General features: G+C 42.7%; 1 protein-coding gene across 1 annotated transcript in view; it reads left to right on the top strand.

Moving 5' to 3' along the window:
* Window positions 1-24,468, top strand: part of grid2 (glutamate receptor, ionotropic, delta 2) — a gene marked incomplete at both ends in the record, with an annotated part of 386,320 nt that overhangs the window by 73,075 nt on the left and 288,777 nt on the right. The window contains one exon of the mRNA XM_084468194.1: window positions 9,399-9,554. Within this exon, the coding sequence (XP_084324320.1) occupies window positions 9,399-9,554 (156 nt within the window). The remainder of the gene's footprint in view (window positions 1-9,398; window positions 9,555-24,468) is intronic.

Genomic DNA, 24,468 nt, shown 5'->3' with positions numbered 1-24,468 from the left:
GAGAATAGCAGATATGGCATAAATTACGTAAGATGATAAATAAGAAAAAATGTGTGGCAACGGAGGGGAATATGAGGACAATGGAGTGTTGTGCGCGGGTGGAGAGTTTGATGAAGAAACAAAAGTGTAAAAGATTAGAGGGTAACACACGCACGTACGTGCGTATGTATGTATGTATGTATGTATGTACGTAAGTATGTACGTACACACACACACGTACACTGTATCAGTAGGAGAATGCATTATGCTGTATTGATCAACAATCATGCATTTAGGGTCAATAGATGGCCATTAAACACTGGTAAATGGCTGATATACATCATAGCTCTATAGTGTGTGTGTGTGTGTGTGTGTGTGTGTGTGTGTGTGTGTGTGTGTGTGTGTGTGTGTGTGTGTGTGTGTGTGTGTGTGTGTGTGTGTGTGTGTGTGTGTGTGTGTGTACGTGCGTGTACGTGTATGTAGGTCATGCAATTCGGTTTTTTAATCACAGTTCCCTTAAAGGAACATTTGTGCCACAGTATCAAGGACCCAACAGCTTCCAGCGCACACTGTGCTTCCGCAACAACCGAGGGGAGTTGTGTGTGTGTGTGTGTGTGTGTGTGTGTGTGTGTGTGTGTGTGTGTGTGTGTGTGTGTGTGTGTGTGTGTGTGTGTGTGTGTGTGTGTGTGTGTGTGTGTGTGTGTGTGTGTGTGTGTGTGTGGTGAGTCAAGGAGAGTAGGTAGTCAACAAGAGTGGTCCCAGGCTAGGTACAAATAATTGAACTGAAAGTGATATATGGGGAAGGAAACATTGTTGTATGTGCAGTGGGAGTATTTTTTTTGGGATAACATGTAAGGGGGTCATCTGGAGTAATCTTTAACACACTAAGGGAGATGAGAGTTGAACTATTAAGAAGATTCATCCTTTCCCTGAAATATAATATGACGCGCATGATATACACAAATCTGGGCACAGTCATCTCCCATGACCTCAAGTGGCAATCAAATACCAGCTGCCTCACCAAGAAAGCCCACCAGAGGATCTACTTTCTTCGGCAGCGGAGGAAATGCAACCTGCCCTTGTCAATGCTGGTTCACTTCTACTCAGCCGCCATAGAGTCCATCCTCACCTCCTCCATCTCAGTCTGGTACCCAGCTGCCACAGCTAAGGGAAGACTGCAGCGCATCATCCGCACTGCTGAGAGGGTGATTGGCTGCAGCCTGCCCTCTCTGCTTAGCCTGCACTCCTCCGGGACCCTAAGGAGGACAAGGAAGATTGTGTCTGAACCCTCCCATCCCGGACGCAGTCGTTTTCAGACACTCCCCTCCGGCAGGAGGCTGCGGTCCATCAGGACCAGGACTTCACGCCACAAGAACAGCTTCTTCCCCTGCGCAGTCAGCCTTCTGAACAAGGCCACACCCCCCCCCCCCCCACACACACACACACACACACACACCACCATCCCCCCCCCGCCCCCCTATCCACCATGCGAGCACTTGCACTTTTTACTGGAGAATTAATTATTATAGAATTATATATAGTCTCTTATTGTCTATTTATTGTCATAGATATCATCATGTATGCCCTATCCTTTAATCTACTCATTATGACTCATTTATTTGGTCCCTGACAAGACTAGCCATCTATTTTTACCAAGTCAAATTCCTTGTATTTATTCTGTGAAAACTTGGCGAAAACAATCCTGATTCTGATTCTGCTGCTCCTTATGAGCACTACTCAGGTAAATCCTCCTTAAGTGTTCAGTGGTTAGCAGAGATGTCAAGCTTAAAGACTCAAAGTTCTTGAGAAGAACGTCTTCAAAAGCCAGATATTAGGTATCAACCCTATCAGCGTTCAGCGTTTTTTCAGTTTTACGTAAAAAAACGAATACAAAAAGTGTTCTTGTCCGTTGCTTATTTCTGCCCCCTACTTGCCGTCCCTCATTATCCGTCCTAAAGTAACTCTTACATTGTATTCTACATTTATTTCTCAGCCCTCCTCCTTTCGCTCTCTCACTGCCTCCCCACTGTCTCTATTCTCTACCTCTCTGTTCAGTGTCTGTCACACAGGGCTTGGCTGTCCTTCTCTGCCTGAATGCATTTCCTATTGAAAGGGGAGGCACAATCTTCTGATAATGTTAAATTACATAAATACACTCACTAATGCACACAAACTGGGGAGGACACACAGACACATGCATATTGAACACACCTCATTTGTCTTCTTGTCGTTTTTTTCATGTTTATGGATAAGGTCTTTATGTTCTCTCAAATTAAATGTTACACTGAGTAACTTAACTAAGTTAAGAGAGAATAAATAAAATATTTTGAAGCAAATAGCAAGCACGGCACATTGATGGATCGGCCGCTAGATTGAGGACGAATACAAACCTTAGATCGAGCAAAAGAGGAGAAGAGAAGGAGGAGGAGAGGAAGCACACAAGTAAAGTGTTGCAAGAATGGAAATGGAGCCAGGAAGATGGAGAGAGGGAGGGTGGGGGAGGCGGGTGTTAGGATGACTCAGGGTGGACAGGGAACCCGGAGGAGCAAGAGAAGTACGAAAATAAGGGATTGGCCATGAAAAGAGCGAGAGCAGGCGGGTCAAGGGATGGGAGAGAGAGAGAGTACGGTATGGGTTGAGAGCAAAGAGTACTGGAGAGAGTCAGGTGAGAAGGGTAACACACCGAGCTAAGCAGAGGAGTGCTTGGAGGTGGAGGGCAGGTGAAGAGGGGAGCCAGGAGACCAGTGCTTAATTCATGAGTACAAAGGGAGAGGAGCAAAAAGGCATGGAGGGACCAACTGAGTCCTTTTATACCAGAGCTGGGCTGCATCACAGAAATTCAGCCTATGACCTTATATTGTACACCGCATACTCTATATAACCCTATCGCTTTACCAGACAACCCTGCTGGTATAAAGAAGGTTGTTAAAGTAGAGGCTGCTGTATACAGTATCCGTAGCGTAGCCTTGCTGAAAGTATACGTGGTCTTCTTGGGCCACTGCAGGCAAGGCGTGCCTGTCCATCTCATTAGCATTTGGTTATACACCGGCAGGGGTCAGGCTACAGTGGAGCCAACGTGGAGCCCAGCCAGCAGGTCCACTGCCAAGCCCCGCTTGGTTGCTGCGGAATCAGCCACGTTTCATAAATGGCTAATGCTCGGAGCCAAGGTGTCCAAAAAGTCTCTGACAAAGAGGAGATTTATGGGTATCCATATGTCATCAGCTTTTCATTTGGTTTTGCAATTGCTCAGGTTGTGAGTCTTGATGTTTAATTGAGAGCATCGGGATTTGTCGTTCAGGTTATTTTGTTTTCATCCATTTTGGTTGTAAATCACCTCATCAGCATTCTGGGTAATAAGTACCAGAGAGACTCATGGGCGAGTACGCAGAGTTTGCTTACCTCATGAGCCACAGGGTTGATAGCAGCTAGGGTAAAGGGAGCTGTGCAAAAGGCTTGGTACCTACCTGTTCATCATGAGAGGATCAATGGGAGAAAGAACCGCTGGCATTGGTCATCAAGGTGTGCGTCAGGGAAGCAGTCTGATGGTGAGAAATGGGAAATGATGGGTGTGTAGATGGGGGGGTTCTGAATCAGCCAGCCGGCACCACTGGTCAGAGGGTCAAAGGTGTATATATGGAGGTCAATGATTGTGAAGAGGGGACGAGAACTGAAATGAGCCAATAAAAAATGAGAAGTGATCAGAAATCCGCACAGGAGAACAAATCAGGGGGGAGAAAACGAGGGAGGGGAGGAGGGAGAGAAATATATATGCGGGGGAAAAAGAACAACAAAAGGGAAGAGGTAGAACAGGGACAAGGCCATGACGGCAAATTATTCCTGTGTAAAAAAACAACAACCCACAAAGAGCCTTTTGTAACGTAGCAGGAGGAAAACATAAGTCTACATAATTAGATAAGGGTGAAGCAAGAGGGAGGGGGGCCCCTCCTCTCTTTTAGGTGTGTGGTCTTCATCAGGAGAAGGAGGAGGAGGAGGAGGAGGAGCAGGAATAGGGGGAAGAGGCAACGACCTTGACGGAGCCTGATCTGACAGCGTGACAAAGGGGCTGAATCCCTGGTGAACTTTGACAGCGCACTCTCTCAGCCGCTCGCCCTGCTAACGACGACGGAGCAAATGAATGTAGACGCTCATAATGGAAGAAGAAAGGGAGGGGGGGGGGGGGGAGGGAGGAGGGGGGACTTGCAGGGGGTTGGGAGTGGGAGATTTTTCTTGCACAAATCACATTAGGGGATTTCTTGTCCATTAGCACACAAGGGAGGAGATATAGAATATCATTTAATGGTGCGCACACACACACACACACACACATACATACAGTACATGAACATACACGTATGAACCTGCACACATACACTCACCCAAACTTGCACATATACACACATGCACAGATAATATGTGTTATGCAAACTAGGTAGGTAACATTTACAAGGTATTTGATTAATGGTATTCATATATTTTGATCATTCGTAATCTGCATTTGCGTCTGCTCAAGACTTGTAGACAGATGGCAAATTTTGATCTCTCACATTATCTGAACAATTTCAAAGCAATGTGGACTGGAGACTATTATTTGGGTAAGTGGTAACAGTAACAGTATCAGCTGAGTGATTTAAATCGAGTGATTCCCATTTTTGAGAGAGAGAGAGAGAGAGAGAGAGAGAGAGAGAGAGAGAGAGAGAGAGAGAGAGAGAGAGAGAGAGAGAGAGAGAGAGAGAGAGAGAGAGAGAGAGAGAGAGAGAGAGAGAGAGAGAGAGAGAGAGAGAGAGAGAGAGAGAGAGAGAGAGAGAGAGAGAGAGAGAGAGAGAGACTTATACCAGGGAGTGTGACCATCATCAGCATCATCACTCTACACCATGTGCGACAACACTTCCTGCTTGGCCTTGTCACCACTCAGCTATAGATCAAGGTGTGTGGTGTGTGTGTACATCACACCCTCACACTCTAAAATCATGTCGCATCTTGTGAGTCCTGCCTGTGTGTGGGGAAAAAAAGGCCCTCTCTTTTTCCATGTCAGTCGTAACATAGTTAAGATGTGTGTGTGACTTCCGGCCACACAGTCACCCTTAGTAACAGCAACGATTAATAAACACCACTTGTGAGAGAGGCATTTTAATTATAATTGTGTAATAATTATAACTTATAATTTTCGTAACCAGTGCTATGATGTCAATCTATATTACAGGAAGAAAATTAGGAAAACAATACAAGCCTTTACACACATGTAGCATGGTCCATGCTTCAGAACACCTAGGTGTCTTTCACTAGGATCCTCCAGACAGGACGCAGAATTGTGTTGTTGGAAAACCATTTTATTGTAGAAATTGACTGACATTGATACATGAGCTGGTGCTCCACCTTGCCATGCAAGCGTGTGAGTGTGTGTTTGGATGTCTGGTTTCACCTGTTGTGCTGGTAAACCAGCCATCAGCCACACACATTTTACAACTTATTTACCAGAATTATAGTTGTTAGGCAATGTTATTCTAGATGAGTCTTTTATTAAATAAAAATAGTACGGCCTAATTCAGAAAAACATGTCAAATGTGTATCCATAAATAATTACATTACAATCATCCATCAACATTTGCTAGTTCTGTCGTCATGTGACTCAACCGATAAATAATGTATTATCCTGTAACTTTAATCGTCAGTGGTTGATTTCCATGCCTTTGCTATCCATAGGTCATCTTTACTGAGGATTTTAATTACCTATGATTGAGACCGACAAGTGGGTGGTTGTAATCAAGGGTTGCAACAGTTTCCTACTTCATAATTCATACAATCAGACTGTTGCAATGCAGCTGCTCAGGTCAACTCTCAAAGGAAACACGGCAATTATTGATAATTATAGTTTATTGATAATGAGTTGCTAAAGCCATGAATTATCCTTCCAAGGCTAGAGTTCTACCTTTTGTCTAACTTTGACAAATGCAGGTTACTCAAGACTGATTTATAACTAGCATTGCGGGCAGTCATTTAGAATTATTAACACCAAAACAGCAGTTTTGGTGTTGCCAGTAAGAGAAGAAAGTAATGTATAACATTCTACCAAGAGTCTCGTCTTGGATTATTTACATAAATTTTATTTTGAGTGAGTTGAATTCAACAAATGGAAAATTATTCAGTGCAGTGTATTAGACTTATATTACACTCACTTTCAAGTGAGCCATGAAGAACATTAAGAAATTACACACATTTGAACTACTACTGATATCGAAATTATTGTATTATATTTATTTCCTCCATTTTGTTCTTGTTGTCCTGGCAAGTCCCTCTGTTCCACACCCACAGCCTGCTGTGGTGATATAATGGTATTTATTGCCTCTTTATGAGTGCTAACAAACCAGCAAATGAATACCCGTCACTTGTCCATTGGCATCTGCTTGATCAATATCTCTCAACCAATCGATTTCGAGCCTCCACATTTAGGATAGTGCACTGAGTTAAGGTAACCTATGTTGCTATGTGTTGTTGAAGGTGGAAGGATTTTCCTACTGGTCTCACACACACCCTCACATTTACATAAAGTCCTACTTTAATTGTTATCAATCTCTCCTTCTCCCTCCCTCTCTTTCTCCGCTTCTGTCTCCTCACTCTCATTTTTTGGCCTTCTCTCTCTTTCTCTATTTCCCTCTCCCTCTCCCCACCTCCCTTCCTTGCTCTCCCTCTCTTTCTACCTCTTTTTTCTCTCTCTCTACCTCCTTCCCCTCTCTCTCTCTACCTCTCTACCTCTTACCCTTGCTCTCTCCTCCCTGTTTTGCTTTTCTTTGTTCCTTGCCACCCCACAGAGTATGGATAGAGCGGCCGAGTGTCGTTTTTAATCACAGCTCAAAGACTGATTAATCACAGCACGACCCCTGCACAGGTAGCAGCAGAAGGATGGGGATGAGGGAGGGAGAGAGAGCGGGAAGGAAATTGCTGTAAGAGACCCACAAAGGAGAAGAGAGCACCACATGAAAGACTGAGCATGAGAGAGTGGAAGAGAGGAGCATCGTTAATTAATCTCAACCTATATAATTGTGTGTCCCTAACAATCGATTCCGAGCTTGTGGTCGTGATCTCTGATCACAATCGGTGGAATAGTTTCAATAATGAGTCGCGTAACAAGGGAGAGAGTGTGAAACATAGGGAATGGAATTAATATTCTCAAGTGTTCAGAGGTTAAGTTTTCTTAATATGTACTGGGGGAACTTGATGGAAGAGCCCTCAAGTTTATAATTTGATTATTCAAACAAGAGCAACTGTAGGTTACTTTTGGTCAGATGTTTCATTGTGTGTGTGTGTGTGCCTGGGGGTTGCTACTTGTTTGTCTGGTAGTTTCCCTAATATTATGACATATATATATATATATATATATATATATATATATATAATTTTTTTTTTGTCACTTAGATCTTTATATTATTACAGTTTTTCATAGTAACATGCCAGTTGTAACAACATTATATCAACATTGACAAATAGAAGATGGCAAGAGAAATAAAAGAAAAACAAAAAAGGGAAAACAAGAAAAAATAAAAAATAAAAATAAATAAATAAATAAAATAAACTGCCTGGGAAGTACCTTCTTATTCTTATATCCTGAGGTTGTAATTAATCATTACATACTGTTCCATTCCAATGTCTTCATTTTGAGTCCTGTAAAGTCTCTTCAACGATAGTAATCCACTGATTTTTTGTTGGTGGTGCTTTCTTGCTCGCTACTAGCAGTATTTTGATTAAATATACATCACTCACAATAATATTCTCTTCTTGAAATTTACATAGAGCACCAAACTACTTTTGGGGACCTCATATTCTATTATTTGCTTTAATACCTCATAAACCATTTACCAAAATACAGTTATTTTCTGACAATTTTATTATGATATTAACGTCAATGGCATAGGGGGTTTTTATATCCTTTTTGTTACGGTAATGTTGCTTCATCTTCTGATCTCGGGTGCCAAGCCTCCATGACGTTTCTAGTCCGCTCACCGTCCCCGACCCCTTCTTTTTGTCTCCATAGCACCTACTTATTTATGTCTTTTAAGGTGCTTAAAAGGTGTTTTAAGCTCAAAGTTTATCACATGCATATGGAATATTGATGTGCTAGAAAATGTAGATTCTTTATGACCCATTAAAACTCTAAAAGTATTTTATTTCATGTTTCATTTATGAGCCTTTGTGATATATATTACACACTGTGTCAGCTTCACCAAAGCTGCGTTAATCAGTTAGCACGCTAACAGAAGGGAAGAAAAATCCTGAGCACATAAATATAGCACCTGAGGTTATTCAGAGCAGGCAGATTTCCAGCTGCTTCAAACTTGCCTCATCCCATTCCTCTTTTTTTAGTTTCATCATGTGTCATACCCTTATGCCCATTTCCATTCTCGCCATCTCACTCCTACTCTTCCCCCATCTTCTCCGCCACTCAAGTGCACTCTGTCCTCAAGTTGTGCATGTATATACATATGGATGGGCCCACCACCTACGAGATGTTTGGTTTCGGTAATGCTCCTTCGCAGCCACGTCGTGCTCAACCTTATTTGAACTGCGTACATTTTCAATGGCTAATGGAATGGCGAATAAATAAGTGTTTATTTTTGATGGGGTTTTATTCTGCTGTGGTCTTCTGCTCCGTCAGCACCAGCTGATTGCATCACCTCCTCATCTATACTGCGTGGTAATTAAATCACCACAACTCAATCACTTGGGGGGGCTTGAGGGCTTGGATGGCAGGAGGATGGAGTGGGGAATTGAAGGCGACAGTATAGTGATGGAGCAAATATTAGATTTTCTATCAAGGGCTTTTGCCAAGGAGACTGAAGGGTGTCAAATGGCTTTGAGTGTAGTTAAAGTGATTATTTCTATGATATATCTTATATGTAAGAGTAACAATTATTTGGGTGGTACCACAGACAGCTCTTTTTACATGAAGTTGCTATAGTAATGGACTATTTAATTAAGGAAATGCACATACATAAAGACACACACACAAACACGATATGTTCTGGTCAGTAAAATACAGTTAGCTATGTTCCATTAGCTCAGCTTAGACAATTACTTGCTCACCAGATTTTTGAAATAAACTGGGATAAAATGAGGCTAATGTGAAGTGGAAAAAGAGGCAAGTACATAAGGCTAATTGCACGTGTAATCGACCACAACAAAGTGACCACACATCTGCCAGCCCGCCCCAAATGGCTTTTCTTCCTTCCCTCTTCCACCTTTTGGAATACAAATGTTAAGCCTTTCTGCATCGCCCTGACCCGCGTGGACTGTAACCACTGTTTTCCATTTTCACTTATCTGTCGGACTCTACTTAAGACAAAGGGAGAGAAGGGAAATAACAAACCTTATTTCAAAATGCCAATCATGTTGTTAACAAGTCTGTTTTTTTTTATGTGTCTTTGCAGGCGCCATCTTTGATGAGTCAGCCCGTAAGGATGACGAGGTGTTCCGCATGGCGGTGGCCGATCTCAACCTCAACAACGAGATCCTGGAGACGGAGAAGATCACCATCTCGGTGGAGTTCGTGGATGGGAACAACCCCTTCCAAGCTGTGCAAGAAGGTATGCCCCTTGTAGAGAGTGACGTCTGATCACTGTATTGGTTTACTGTTATCGTTAGTGAGAACAGATTAGCGCACAGGGCTTGCAATGGTCTTAGGTCAACCTCCTTGTCTGGCCTTGAGTCAGTTGTTAAGTGGTCTCAACGTTAGTTATGTTAGTATTTGATTGAATGTATAAAGAAATCAATGTATTTGTTTACTACTAGTCCTCCAAACAATCAAGACGCATGTTGCTAATCTAAAACTAGATGCAATAAGATATTCACCAGGTCCCGGGCGGTCATATAATCAGATGTTGATGTGGCGTTGTGGTCAAATAGGGATTTAGGTTGGCTGATCTCATGGGCACAGGACCCACCAGGCAATTTAGTTTCATAGCATGTGTGTCGGGTGTTACACCCACCCAATCAAGAACACATTATCCTGCTGCTGTCTTTGAGTTAAAAATAGATCTATTGTGCTACAGTCTCTTTTCTATGCTCCGCATGCGGCTGCTGTTTCCTTCATTTTCAAACTGTGTTGTTTATCAGAAAGACGCGCTAAGGTCAGACGAGGGCAGATGTGTCTTCCGTGATAAGACTAAATGGAATCCTGTGACAAGGCGCTACGCTATCGCCAATTGCATATGCAGGCTGACAGCGTGACACAGCGCTGCGGCAATAGCCGAGAGACACTAGTGTGCATTGCGTGTACATATGTATGGGCATACATTATAGTATGTTGTATTTTGTGTTCACCGTTCACTAGCTGTTCAAAAAACAACCTCTCCTCGATGTACCCTCGCGACTTATTGCAGTGTTCATTCAGAATTCAGACTGCGTGAAATGAACTTCATACACAATTCCACCTGCGCATCTAAGTCTCTTAAGACCGTGAGCATGTGCAAGGGTAAGGAAGCACAATAGAAACGTTTGGATTGGTTAGCTTTTGAGCACTATTGGAGAAAGCTACCTGTGTTGTATTCGCTTACCTGGGTACTTGGATAAAACAAAGATACTGCTATAGGAGCACCTAAACACTTGTTTGGAATAGAATGGATGTCGATGAATTGATCAACAACAACCCTATTTCGGAACGGTCCTAAACCGCAGGGTTGAGTTGAACAAAAGTCATGACTGATGCATAGCCCGACAAAGTCAACAATTCAACAATTAATCCAGAGTCTTAAAACACTGGCAAAAGCCTTTCAGTATAAACTTTTATTACTTGATTAATTGCGGCTAGATAATAGTTTTGTGTGTAGCTATGCATACAATTGTATGCTTGTAACATGCTTAGATTTGTTTGTGACGTCCATCTTCTGGTATCGTCTATGTGTAATCTGCTCCAGTTCCTTAACCAAGACCACTAATGCCTGCTCAACCTCGGCTTGCCCACGTCCACAGTTTGACGATTATCTTCAAGTGCTAAGTACTGAAAATATATCAACACATTTTCACTCCCCCTGAGCACCTGCTTTGGGTACAGCTGGATTGGGTTTTGTCACATTTTGAAAATCCAATGAACTCCAGGTCAAGGATCAAATCCCCCCATGGCTGGTCTGGGCCCACGCTAATATCCTGTTTTACTTGCAAATGCATCAAGATAGCAAGATATGATGCAAATGTCAATACCGAATGTCTTCAAATATTACGATTCTTCTGACATCCAGTGTGTGTGTGTGTGTGTGTGTGTCAATGCCAGAAGGCTATATAGAGCGAATGATGTGGATGTGAGTGGGTGGTACTGTAGCATCACAATGATCTGGCTTATAGATCTCCAGGGCACACACACACACACACACACACACACACACACACACACACACACACACACACACACACACACACACACACACACACACACACACACTCTTTGGAGATATCAAGTGATGTATATACAGGATACACCACTTAATTCTGTGAACCTAATTTTGAATGAATTATGTGTATGAACCAATTTCATCGTGTGTGTTTATGGTGTATTTTTTTCTTTATGTTGTGTTTTTTTCTTTCTTAGTTGAAGTCTTGATGTGATGTTTGGTCCACTTTATCTTGCGCTCAGCAATGTGTACCATGTATGGTTGCATTCCACTTAAAGAGAAGCTAGCTAGCAAGTATCTAATTGATTAATCGTATGTATGTATTAGTTGCTAGCTATTATCTTTTCAGGATCCACAACAGTTCTCCCTCTCATCACTCTCTTACTCACTCTTTTTCTCTCTTGCTCTGTCCTCTCCCTCTCGTTTATTGACAGATTACCAAGTCAACCATATTATATCATATCAATATATATATATATATATATCTCAAGTAAGCCATACATATAGTGTGCATTGATGTTTCAGTCATACATTCTGCACACAACCGTGCCTCACTGGAATCAATCATGTCATGGTGTCATGGTGTTTCACTTAATGCAATTGATTAAAGGCCAGTTGCATGTCTTGTCTTTCGTGTAGCATTAAAGGGATGAATGTATAGGGGTGTCAGAGAGAGAGGGTGGAGGCTGCTGTGAATATGCAGGATGGGTTTTCACTTTCTATAGATAGCTGAGGTAATTGTTTTAATGACCATAGAGATCCGGGGTAGATTCTACCAATCAACATAAAAAAATGGCATATCTTTGCACCCCTGCGAAGATTTAATTAACTGATAATCTAAGAACACGCCCAAACCCACGCCCATGCACACAGTGACACACATTAGAGCACAGTCACGCATGCACGCGTACGCCTTGCCTAAGTTCAGGGTGATAAAAACATACATTTTATCGATCTCCTTCTCACAGCTACCTGTGTGTGGGTGTTTGTGTGCGCACACATGCGTGTGCGCACACAAACACCCACACACAGGTAGCTTTTTGTTGGCTTAAAGACACCGTAGCTGAGTGAGTGGGATCTACAGGCTTATGTGGCGGGATAGTCATTGTTCTACACCAAGAATTAGCCCCTGGCTGGGACCCTGAAGTAAGCCATACTTGCTGGCTGTACAACACGTTTCCTGTAATTGCTATGGTACACCTTTCTAGTTTTTTCTTATTTTTGTATCTTCTGAGATATACCATATCCACTGAGATCGTGGCGTGTTTCCTTCTTGTTCTACCCTCTTGCTGGGAACTCCCAAGAAGGATGAATACCCAAAGAGTTGTTACATAGAAACCGGTGTGCCATAATTTCTTAAGAGCCACAACACACCACTATCTCTATCTCTAATACTTTCTCCTTTCGTTTTGTTGGGCTCAGGAAGAAATGACGGGGCAACAGGAGAGAGAGAAAGACGGGATAAATCAAGGTGTCTGTGCAGGCCGAAGGTTAATTGCTGTGCTGTAGGGCGCCTCACAGGTTTTTTTGTTGAAAGGAAAGGAAGAGATACCCATTGGCTACCTTGCATATGTCTGCCTTTATCCAACAAAACCTGGCAACTGGCTGCATCACATTGATTACATTACTGCTTCTTTCTTTCTCATTGTCACAATCTATCCGTTACTCTGTTCATCTTATCAGAGTTTTAGTCCCAGTGATCTACGGCGCTCTAATCCAAAGTTAAGACACGATTCCTCTCGCTAATTAAAGAGGTCTCACTCGTTCTTACAATACAATTCGTCATCACGAGGTACATCAAACCATTAAGATGCTGCCATTAAGAGGCATTCTCCACACCATGCGAGGAGTCGATGGTGTGTGCATTGCCTATTAAAACATTTGACAGCCCTAATGCACTATTAATTAACAGATTGCCACAGATTTGTAAACATGCGCTGCTTGCAAAGGCAAACAAGCGTTACTCGCAGCAAGCACGCTTTTTTTTTGGTATAAACATATAATTCAGTACCTTTTGACTGTCATGTACAAATATTGTTACAGATTGAACAGTAAATAGCACAAATGATATACAGTAGTGGTGTAAATATGAATCGATTTGTATCGATTAATCGATTATACAGCCGACGATTTCGATGCATCGATTCGTCCGCAAAATTATTGAATATTAAAGATCCCATGGCATGCTATTTTATGGATGCTTTAATATAGGTGTTAGTGGGCCCCTAATACAGTACTTGAAGACGTTCAAGAAATTCAGCCTTGGTGCAGAGTTACAGCCACTACGAGCCAGTCCCACAATGAGCTCTCCACAAACATGCCGTTTTTAGAGGCGGGTCAAGGTGGAGGGTGGGGGTGTGGCCCTGAGCAGCTTGCGGCCACGGTACCATGCGCTAGTGTTTACAGTGGAACACTGAACACTCCGGGTGCTCCGGTGGGAGTCCTGGAGCTCTATATCTAAATAATATCATATTATATTTAGATATCTATATAATATAATAACTTTTGACCATGATAATACAATTATCATGGTCAAAAGCTGTTTGCGCCTCCGGATGATATTATGAATCTCAAACGACTGCGTCGGGTTCTCAGACGCCTCTGGTTCTTCCACTTCCATGTCAATATTAAGTACAGACTTAACCGCAAAATGGAGGAGAAAGGGATTGTTGCCCACGATTGTTGCCCGGGGTTGTCTGCGTCGGGTTGGTTGAGAAGGAATTGGGAACCGCGACATGGAGGAGAAAAGGATTGTTGCCCAGGATTGTCCGTCGGAGCCCCGCTGCCCGCTGCCCGCTGCCCGTTACCCAGGGTTGTCTCCCGCCGGAGCCCCGCTGCCCGCCCCCGGGGCTGCCCGCCCAGCCCCGCTGCCCGCTACAGCGGGGCTCCAACGGACAATAATCCTTTTCTCCTCCATGTCGCCGTTCCCAATTCCTTCTCAACCAACCCGACGCAGTCTAGTCTTTTCACCAAATGGGAGCTTTATGCAAGCTTGAGTTATTGTGTTGCATGTTATGCGCCATAAAAAAAATATATACAGTATATATATTTTTTGTATCAATTTTTTTTTTTTTTTTTTTACAGTGAATAGACTAATTGCCATACTAGACCTGCACAGTAAGCACTAAAGTGTGTATAGAATACTGTTTCTGTCTTCTCAATAAAAGGCAAATGATACATTTTTTGGTTGATTTATTTGATAGATTTTATATTAATAGATATAATGTCAAAAATATTGAATATAATCAAATTCTTGGCTTAAGAAATCGATATCGAATCGTCATGAAGGCTCAGATTTACACCCCTAATATACAGATACTAAAGGCAAACCTTGAAAACATGATGGTTTTTTAGTTTTTTTACATGTCAAGCCTGTGTCTGCGGTATCTTATTAGCATATCCTGTTGGCGATTGAGTGACGGGGACTTTAACCCAATGACAACTAGACTGCTAGCTCAACTTACATAGTATATATCACTGCTTCTTCCTGAATGCATGTGTCTCTGTAATGCCTAAAGCGGGTGATGCCTTAGGGAATTGCTCCCTTCTTTAATCTCTCTCTCTCTCTCCTCTCTCTCTCTCTCTCTCTCTCTCTCTCTCTCTCTCTCTCTCTCTGCTACCTTCCTGTGTAATGTGGTTAATTGTGGCGCTGCCCCTGTCACTTACCCTCACTGTTGACTCACTGCACCTTCTCCTCCAATCTCCTCATTGTTAAATCGCCACGGTAACAACATGGCATGTGGACGTGTGAGTGTGGAGGTGCTTGTGTCAAGGTCTTGATTGACTTAAGCAAAAGGGAAGATAATTGGATAACGGGTACAGTAGTTGATAGGCATGTTATTTTTCTCTGCTTGATTTTAATTTCATACACACATGCATGCAGAGAAAATAACACGTGTATGTTCTTTCTCAGCATCAGCTACAGTATTTGTTGTCAACTATGTTGTTATATATCTAGCATCATTTTATTGTTTAACAACAATAATAAGAAACATTTACCATAATCCATCATCTATTTTTAGCTTATTTTGAATCTCAACACCTAGGACATGGGGTTTATGTTATTATATTGTAGAGCTTTGTTTGTCCCCTTACCTTGTTTTTTGCTTTGTGGGTGTTGTATTTTTTTGATTGATTGATTGATATCTTTATTTCGATCATGTAAACGACAGTGTAAAAAAAAAAAAATAAAAAAAATAAATAAATAAGATAAAATAATAATATAATAAGTGAACAGAAAAATGTATACACAACATCTCATAAGCAACGCAGTTTACATGAGCGAAAAGGAGTAGGAAGAAGTATAAACTTATCTAATCCTACCCCTATAATTTTAACTATATGTTCTAATTAAACATTTTACACATTACACATTTTAATCCAAATAGTAAGTAATCAAACACCTTGTGTGAATTATTCAATGTACCTCTGGAGAATCATTTCTTTATGTCTCTTTTTAAACATGATTACACTCGAAATGTTGGTGTTGTATTTTTTGCTTGACTGAAGAATCACCACATGGGGAATAGCTCTGTTCATCGGGTTCATTGATCAATTAATCTGCTTCCAGGAGTAGGCTGCCTTACATGACACACAGCTTGTCCCCGAAGCGCTTCAGCTTAATATATTGAGTCCGCAAAGCACCTGTGAGGAATCCTCCTCTTTCCTACTGGGTCACTGTCTTTGAGATCGATGATCAAATCCCACAAACTATTCAAAGTGCTTGTTATCCTTTTGTGGTAGTGTGTGGACAATGGCTGGTTTAAGCCGCCTCTCCTGGCCGAGTCTGATTAGACTCTGGGGCTGGGTGAGGCTGCAGACCTGTTGAACATTGAGCAACCAATGTGTGCGGTTTAAACCAGCCATTCCCACACACACTCAGAAAGTTCTCCTAGACGGCAACAACACCAGGCCATGTATCATCCTCTGCAAAGCGTTACAATAAACTGTCTTCAACATCCACGCTGCATCCTGTGTTTGGAGGAGCCCACTAAATGACACCTAGTCGGAGGGTGGCAGCCAGCTAGGTGGCGTGTAGCAACCTAGTTATCTAAAGTGTCGACCGGTGAACGTGTATGTAAAGGTGTAAGGGCTAGCACATTTTGTCAAGGATGATTACTCCTGACATTAGGGTTTGAACCCAGATCCTTTCAGCTGGGAGAACCAAGCTATCATGCCCCTTTTTATAACAATGTGGATTTGTGTATTTTATGTGTATTTATTTGACCTTGTATAGAGGCCAAAAAAACCCTCTTTAACCCCCGGTCTTTGCTTAATTGATGAATTAATGAATTGATTAATGACAGGTGTTCGTTAATGACAAGGAGATTAGATTACTCCACATACTGTACATGTGTGAACTGTGTTTGTAAGTGGAGTAGGATGTTCATAATTCATGTTTGAGTGCTACTTCAGTGAAGAAGAAAAAGAATCTGGAAAAAAATGCAGCATCTCTAATTAACCCACAGACCATTAACCACAGGTTTTAACCTCTGCTTGGAATGGGCCATGGGTCTGTTTGTCCAGCACTATTTAGCATGGATGAGGTGATATATAACATTTTCTTCATGAAGATACATTCTGGGAGGCCACGTTTGTAGGGTTCCTCTGTTACTAAGTGCTGGTTGTATTTGAGCATGGCCCCTAAGCGGACAAACAAATTCCATAATTAAATTTTCACCTAATTAATTTATAAATAAATATATTTTTTTATATACCTATTTTATATTTAAGTGGCTGGAAAGGTTGGGAAAACATGCTGTACTAATGCAGTCCATTTAACGTCTACTTTCTAAAAATCTTTGGAATTAAAATAGGGTGGAGGAATGTATTCTCTTACTAATAGCATTCCGCAAGTTATTCCTGTTGGAGTGGAGACAAAAGCAGTGCAATTCCAGAAAAACAACCACAGGGTTTGGTCTATCTTTATGGCAAAGTACATAATACATAAGCAGAGTGACATGGAAACACAATACACAACTCATACCTAAATTGTATTCTATTAATTCTGACCTACAGCCGACACTCACTCAAAAGTAAAAAAAATAACGTAAGTAGTAGCTTATAAATGGTGAAAATAGTAACTCTTGGGTGAAATAAGAACATTTGGCTCAATGAGCATAACCCATTTTGCTTGACTACCCCTTGCAATCTAACCTTTGTACACTGACTTTGTAAACATCCAGCGGCAGCAGTATCTCAAACATTTTGACCTTACTATTTATTATGTGACTTTATCATTGTACATTATACGTGGATATTCGACTACTAATCCCCTGATAATTTTAGTTTGTTTGTGTTGTCGGGTCACAAATCATTAATTCACAACTTGTACACCATACTGCAATATGATGTAGCCACAATTGCTGCAACACATTCTTGCATGGAAGCCATCGGTACAAATGTGCGCTCCTTTTTCCCTTTTCTGCGATATGACTTGCGCACAACAGTTCAATTAGCTACCATGGAAACCCCGCCACTCCCCTTCACACCCCTCCACACCCCTAACCCGAAGCTCACTGGGTTTAATCTATTCCCTGCTATCTCTGATTTCCCAGCCCCTTATATCACCTCGTGCAGCACAGCGATAGTCCCGTTTGCTGCCATAGAAACCGTACATCTCATTTTCCACGGCCCATTCCATCACTCCCGGCCGGAGCCGCCCCCTTCGCCTGTTGTCCTCTCTCCCTCAGTTAATCCATTTATATCCTAGCTGCTTCCCTACCCACAGTGTCCATTCACGGCACGCGAAAACCACACACAAAAACACACACGCACACGCGCGCACACACGCACACACACACACACACACACACACACACACACACACACACACACACACACACACACACACACACACACACACACACACACACAGGGACACCCCCTTGTGCGTGCTTACAGTGCACGTGATCTGTGATCACAAGCTGGCCATGCACACTATCCTGTTGATTACACTGCTGAGCCCTGATCTCTGCCCATCCTTCTATTTGCCTCCTGTATTTTGCAGCACTTATTTTGTCAATCTTCTGCATCTTTCAACTTAATATTTTTCTCTCTCTGGAATTTATTTTGTATTTCTTACATCATTTAGTTTGTTCCCTCCCCTAAAAACACTTTCTCTGTTTTCTCTCATGAATTGCATCAATCCAATTCAGCAGTCGTTGGATCGATGGGAAAGGGGTGTGTCTGGTGGCAGCCATGACATTTTACGATGGCACTGTGGTGTGTGTGCGTCTGTGTGTGAGTTGACCTATAGGTGCTATCAAACAGCCTGCAGCTGCTGGTTTAGTGATTAATAAAAACAATCAGACATCTCATTGCATTACATTTCTGACAGGCACATTTAGCCTGAAACGGGCTGCAGGATACAGGATATGTATGGTGCACATAGCACAAAAAAAACATTACAATATATATTTTTGTATTGATATGCTTCTGTCAGAGGTACAGACAGAGTACAATAACGTTCAGATAGTGTAATGTTATATCTTAAATAGCACTGTCTAACTGTCGGATTTGGGAAAAAATACAAGGTATAAATAGTAGTCAAATATCCTTTTTCATTGAATGAAGACATGCAAATATAGGGTGGACAGCATAAGCGAGCCACACCATGAAAAAGGGCCCATAGTGGTTGCCAAGCAACAGGTTCTGAACAGGAAGGGTTGATGAGGGACATACCATACAGGTTGTACCTGTTCGTATTCGCCAGTATACTATGACAAACAAATCAGAAAACGCAATAATCAAGTGGCTACTGGCCTCCGACACGGACATATGTATGTGCTGCATCGTCATTTCTCCTAAGCCCAGCCCCATCTGTCTTTGTCACAGTTTGCTCTTTGTCAACACTTCAGCTTTTTGGCCAAGCGTGATACATTTCTCTTGCAGTATAAAGGGTGTTTAATTTTAGTTCTGGCCCCTGCAAAGTTTTGTTATGCACAGAAAATCAACCATCGCATAAAATCAACCATCGCATAAAATCAACCAACGCATAAAATCATCCGTTTGCATGGCGGATGAAAAAGTGCTAGAAAGCAATATACAAAAGTTTGTCCTTGATCTTTCTCTCGCTCTCTTGTTCTCGCTCGCTCGCTCTCTCTCGCTCACTCTCTCCCTCCCTCTCTCCTCACTATCTCTCTCTCTCTCTCTCTCTCTCTCTCGTTCTCTCTCTCTCCCTCCCTCTCTCCCCCCTCTCTTTCGCGCTCTTTCTCTCTCCTTTTCTCTGTGTGCGCACACATTGGGTCAGCCCTTTTCTCTGCGGGTAAACAGTAATAGAAGAAGAGGATTTCTATGGAGAGGACTTCCTTCCCTTCCTTCCCTACTGAGTTTTGGTCTGGCTGGCTCGTTTTCCAACCGCCTCATTCTAAATGCACAAAGACATCCGTTCACTGGAGATGAAAAACGGAAGAGCGACAAAGAAAAGAAAAAGACCACCATTAAATGACTTATGCGGTGACCTGTCCCACTCTGTCCTTGAGAACTGGATGCCCCCCTTTTCAGCTCCAGAGAAGGAAGCAGACCCTTTTAAATCAGATCTGTCTTAACTTGACTGGGTCAAACTCATGACGGGTGCTCTGCATGAGTTTGTCTCGAAACAATCTCTGGAGCCGATCGCTAATGTCTTCCTCCTACTTTAACCCCCGGTGGCGTCCCCTTCCATCGAAAGTCTTCTGGAGATACCGATTCCAGTCAGCTAATTCATTGGTTGATTAACGATGCGCTGTTAGCCAATCAGCTGTTTTTGCACACACTCTTTGTTCTGTCTCAAAGTGATGTTATGCCACTTTGCCAAAACACATTAATAAAGTCGCTGATGCAGTCACGGTGTCAAGAGGAAAATGCTCAGTGAGTGGAGATGGAGCCCTCGCTGCATCTCGGCTGTGGCTGGTTGTACTGATTACACGTAATTGAGCTGCCGAGGATGGTAGTTTCAGAAATCTGCAGATCCCTTTTTAATCGTAGTGTTGATTGGAAGTTCCTACGATTAATAGGCTACCCTTTAACTGTGTGTTCACACCGCACTTCGCCCCGCGACACGTTTCAATGTTAAGTGAACGTAGAGACGCGTATAGGGCGAAACTTTTTGTCGCCGGGACCCGCGACAAGATTTGATTGACGGGGCGACAGTTTTCCCCAAGACGGGCGGGCGCGTTCACGTGGATTTTGTCGCGCAAATGAGCGACAGATGTCGCAGAAGTTGAAATATTTCAACTTTTCCGCGGCATTCGCGTTGAAACAGCCAATCAGCGTTCACTGCCTGTGGGTAACGTGGGTGAAGTAACGTAAAACAGCCAATCAGCGTTCACTCCCTGGGTGACGTCAAGTAACAGCCAATCAGTTCACTCCCTGGGTGAAGTAACGTAAAACAGCCAATCACCGTTCAACCGTTCAGTGAACCGCAGCTTGGAGGAGAAAGTGATTGTTGCCGTTTGTGACTCCCGGAGCGCTATATCTATATATAATATATAAATATCTATATAATATAATATATACGATATATATAATATCATGGCACAAAGCGGTGTGCGCCTCCGGATTATATTATTAACCCATAAACGACGGGCATTTCGACGTCTCTCCCTCTTCCACAACAGGTACAGACACACATCTCGGCCATGGTTGATGAGAATGAATTGGCATGAATGACCGTTGGCAGGCAAAACGCTCCGCGACAAAATTCGCCCCGCGACACGTTAAGTGCACACAAATAAGCACACATTAAGCACAGCGACAGATTTCGCTGTGTCGCGCTACAACATTCGCTGAGTCGCGCTACACGGCGACATTTGTGTCTTTTGGTGTGAACGCACAGTAACTGTGTGTTCACACCGCACTTCGCCCCGCGACACGTTTCAATGTTAAGTGAACGTAGAGACGCGTATAGGGCGAAACTTTTTGTCGCCGGGACCCGCGACAAGATTTGATTGACGGGGCGACAGTTTTCCCCAAGACGGGCGGGCGCGTTCACGTGGATTTTGTCGCGCAAATGAGCGACAGATGTCGCAGAAGTTGAAATATTTCAACTTTTCTGCGGCATTCGCGTTGAAACAGCCAATCAGCGTTCACTGCCTGTGGGTAACGTGGGTGAAGTAACGTAAAACAGCCAATCAGCGTTCACTCCCTGGGTGACGTCAAGTAACAGCCAATCAGTTCACTCCCTGGGTGAAGTAACGTAAAACAGCCAATCACCGTTCAACCGTTCAGTGAACCGCAGCTTGGAGTCGCCCCGCGACACGTTAAGTGCACACAAATAAGCACACATTAAGCACAGCGACAGATTTCGCTGTGTCGCGCTACAACATTCGCTGAGTCGCGCTACACGGCGACATTTGTGTCTTTTGGTGTGAACGCACGGTAAGGCTGATATATGATGTACGTATATATTTTACATGATGTATGTATTTAGTATGTGTTAAGTATGATGTGTATATGTCTACATATATCTATATATCCATAAATAGAGAGAGAGAGAGAGAGAGAGAGAGAGAGAGAGAGAGAGAGAGAGAGAGAGAGAGAGAGAGAGAGAGAGAGAGAGAGAGAGAGAGAGAGAGAGAGAGAGAGAGAGAGAGAGATCGTGGCGGCTGCTGGTCTTTCAAAGAGGGGAAGCTCATTTTCGGCCTACATCATATAAATTGTCAATTTATGTATATGTAAATTATGCTCTCTGTTCCTTTTCAAGGAAATGCTCTGTCATACCAACTAGCTGTCTTTTCCACTGACTTGACCAGTGTCCTCTCAATGGCCAGCAGAGCTTGGCTGCTTAAACGGCCTTGGTCCATTGTGTTAGGTGTAGGACTTGAGCCGCTTTAAACAGGAGAAGCTCCTTTCTACACCTGCAGATGTAGCTCCAATTGTTGCCACTAATGAGAACAGTTTGTAAAGCTGAGGCATTGCACTGTCCAACTCCATGTCTTTAAGGAACACCAAGAAATCACACAGCTTTCCCCTGTCACCCTGCAAGTCCAGGAATACAGAATACTGAATACAGGACTTGAAGTTCAGGCCTCAGGCTCCCTGAATCAAAGTGATGGCCAACTACCAAAACTATATTAAACTTGAACAAGGAAATGTGGGAATTATGTTAAACTGAAGCAAGGAATTGTGTGAATAAGTGTATGAAATGTACGATTTAAATTGTCTAGCAATTTCGCCAAGCAAATATCAAGAAATAGGTTGCAGTTCGTCTTTCGACTCACTTGCAAAATCTGCGATGGGATTGAGGAATGAAGACAGCTCCGGTGACTTTTTATAGTTCAAATATATATATATATATATATATATATATATATATATATATATGGTTAGTCTCTCTGCAAACCGTTCCATCATCAACTGAAAAGAAAGGAAAGGACCTGCTGTTTATTTGAGTCATGTTATATTAGTGGGATAAACTATGGTGCCAAGGAGCAGCCAAGAAAAACGCTTCTGGATTTTAAGTATCCTCCATAGAGTTCACCATTCCACCTGTAACTAGGGTTTTCATCTCGGCGAGATTATCTTAACTCGGCCCACTTTCGAACTGTGAATGATGGGCTTTCTTGCTAATACTTTCCTGTGTTTTTTTTACCTATAGCCTCCAATTTCCAGACACCCAAAGCCACTTCCAGTTCTTTGATGGTATGTTCTGTTCTCATGTCCAGGGGACAGAATTACTCATCCGGTACATTTGTGTGTGTGTGTGTGTGTGTGCGTGTGCATGTGCGTGTGCTAGTACACAAGCCGTTTTCACTCCTGAAGGTATGCTGTAATTGTTTTGCCCACAACCTACAAAAGCTCACTTTGACTTTGGTGGAATATAAATGCATCTCTCTCTCTTACTCACTCCCCACCTCCAAAACATACACATATAAAGAGAATATTAACCAAAACTATTTATCTAAATAAGTAATAACAAATATTAACATTAACATTGATTAATAAAAAATAAGCTTGATTGCTGACCGCATATTTTACCAGACGGATATTAAAGGCATTAAAAGTAAAATATGTTACTTGTTACGAGTTCATACTCAAAAAACAAACAACAAATCATGACAAACCGCAGTGGGTTCGCAATGTTCTGCCCCAGCACTCCCCCATAGTTTCACACTCACCAGAAATCATTTGGTAAATGGAAAGGCGACGTGTTTTGAGGTTCAATCGGCCACTAAGCCAGCTTCTCCAATGTCCTAAAGCGTTTCATAGTTTAGAGGTGTAATGAAGAAAATGCTGCGTCACCTATTTTTCTTTTGGGCGGGGTCAGGCCCATTAGGGACCCCAGCCGGAAAGGTCTTTAGGGGGTGCATGGGTGGGAAATCAGCACTGTACGCCGACCCTGAACTAACGACGGCTTCATGTACACAAATAGTACGATCCATTCTAAAGGCCGAAGCACTGTGTGGAATGTGCTGGAATATTCCAAATTACTTTTGGGTTGACTCATAAAAGGGAACATTGCGGAAGACCAATCCCGATGAGATGAAGGCCATTTGGATGGCTCAGGAACAGCCGTTTATTTTCCCGAGATGAAAGACGGCTCCCTATGTCCCTTTTTTTCAGAAGCCAAAAGCAAAATTACACCAAGACTTTACAGGTTGTCTGTGGGCCCTAATTGTAACACACAAAAAAAAGAACTGAAGGTTTGAGCAGCATGCAAACTGTTCATTTTGTGGCTGCAGACATTATTCAATTACTGACTGAAACAACTTTGCTGAAAGCCAACATGTGCCACACACACACACACACACACACACACACACACACATGGACACACACAGCACAACACACATAAAATTACCATCCACACACCAGGCAAAACACACAGTGGGTATTTTAATGAAACACTTCTGAGAAGCCTAAGCAGGATCACTCGTCTGCTCCAGGGAGAGGCAGCGAGGCAGCTGGTCCATCGCTGCAGTGAGTGAAAAGAAGCAGGGAAGGCGCCAGAGCTTCTCCTACTGGCCCTGTGTGCTTTGGGGAGCGGCGCTCAGAGAGCCTGTAATACGTGGGGCAGGAGGGAAAGGGAAATAGTGTGTGGAGGGGGAAATTAGCTCTTTTTAAACTGCTGCTGCCGCTGCTCTTGAGCTGTCCTTCAGAAAGAGATGTCAAGTATAATTTGGTCTCCAGCGTC

The sequence above is a fragment of the Micromesistius poutassou genome (genome assembly GCF_964030765.1).
Source record: "Micromesistius poutassou genome assembly, chromosome: 5".
NCBI lineage: Eukaryota > Metazoa > Chordata > Actinopteri > Gadiformes > Gadidae > Micromesistius > Micromesistius poutassou.
The sequence above is the reverse complement of the archived record's forward strand: the minus strand, read 5'-3'. Positions and strand labels throughout refer to the sequence as shown.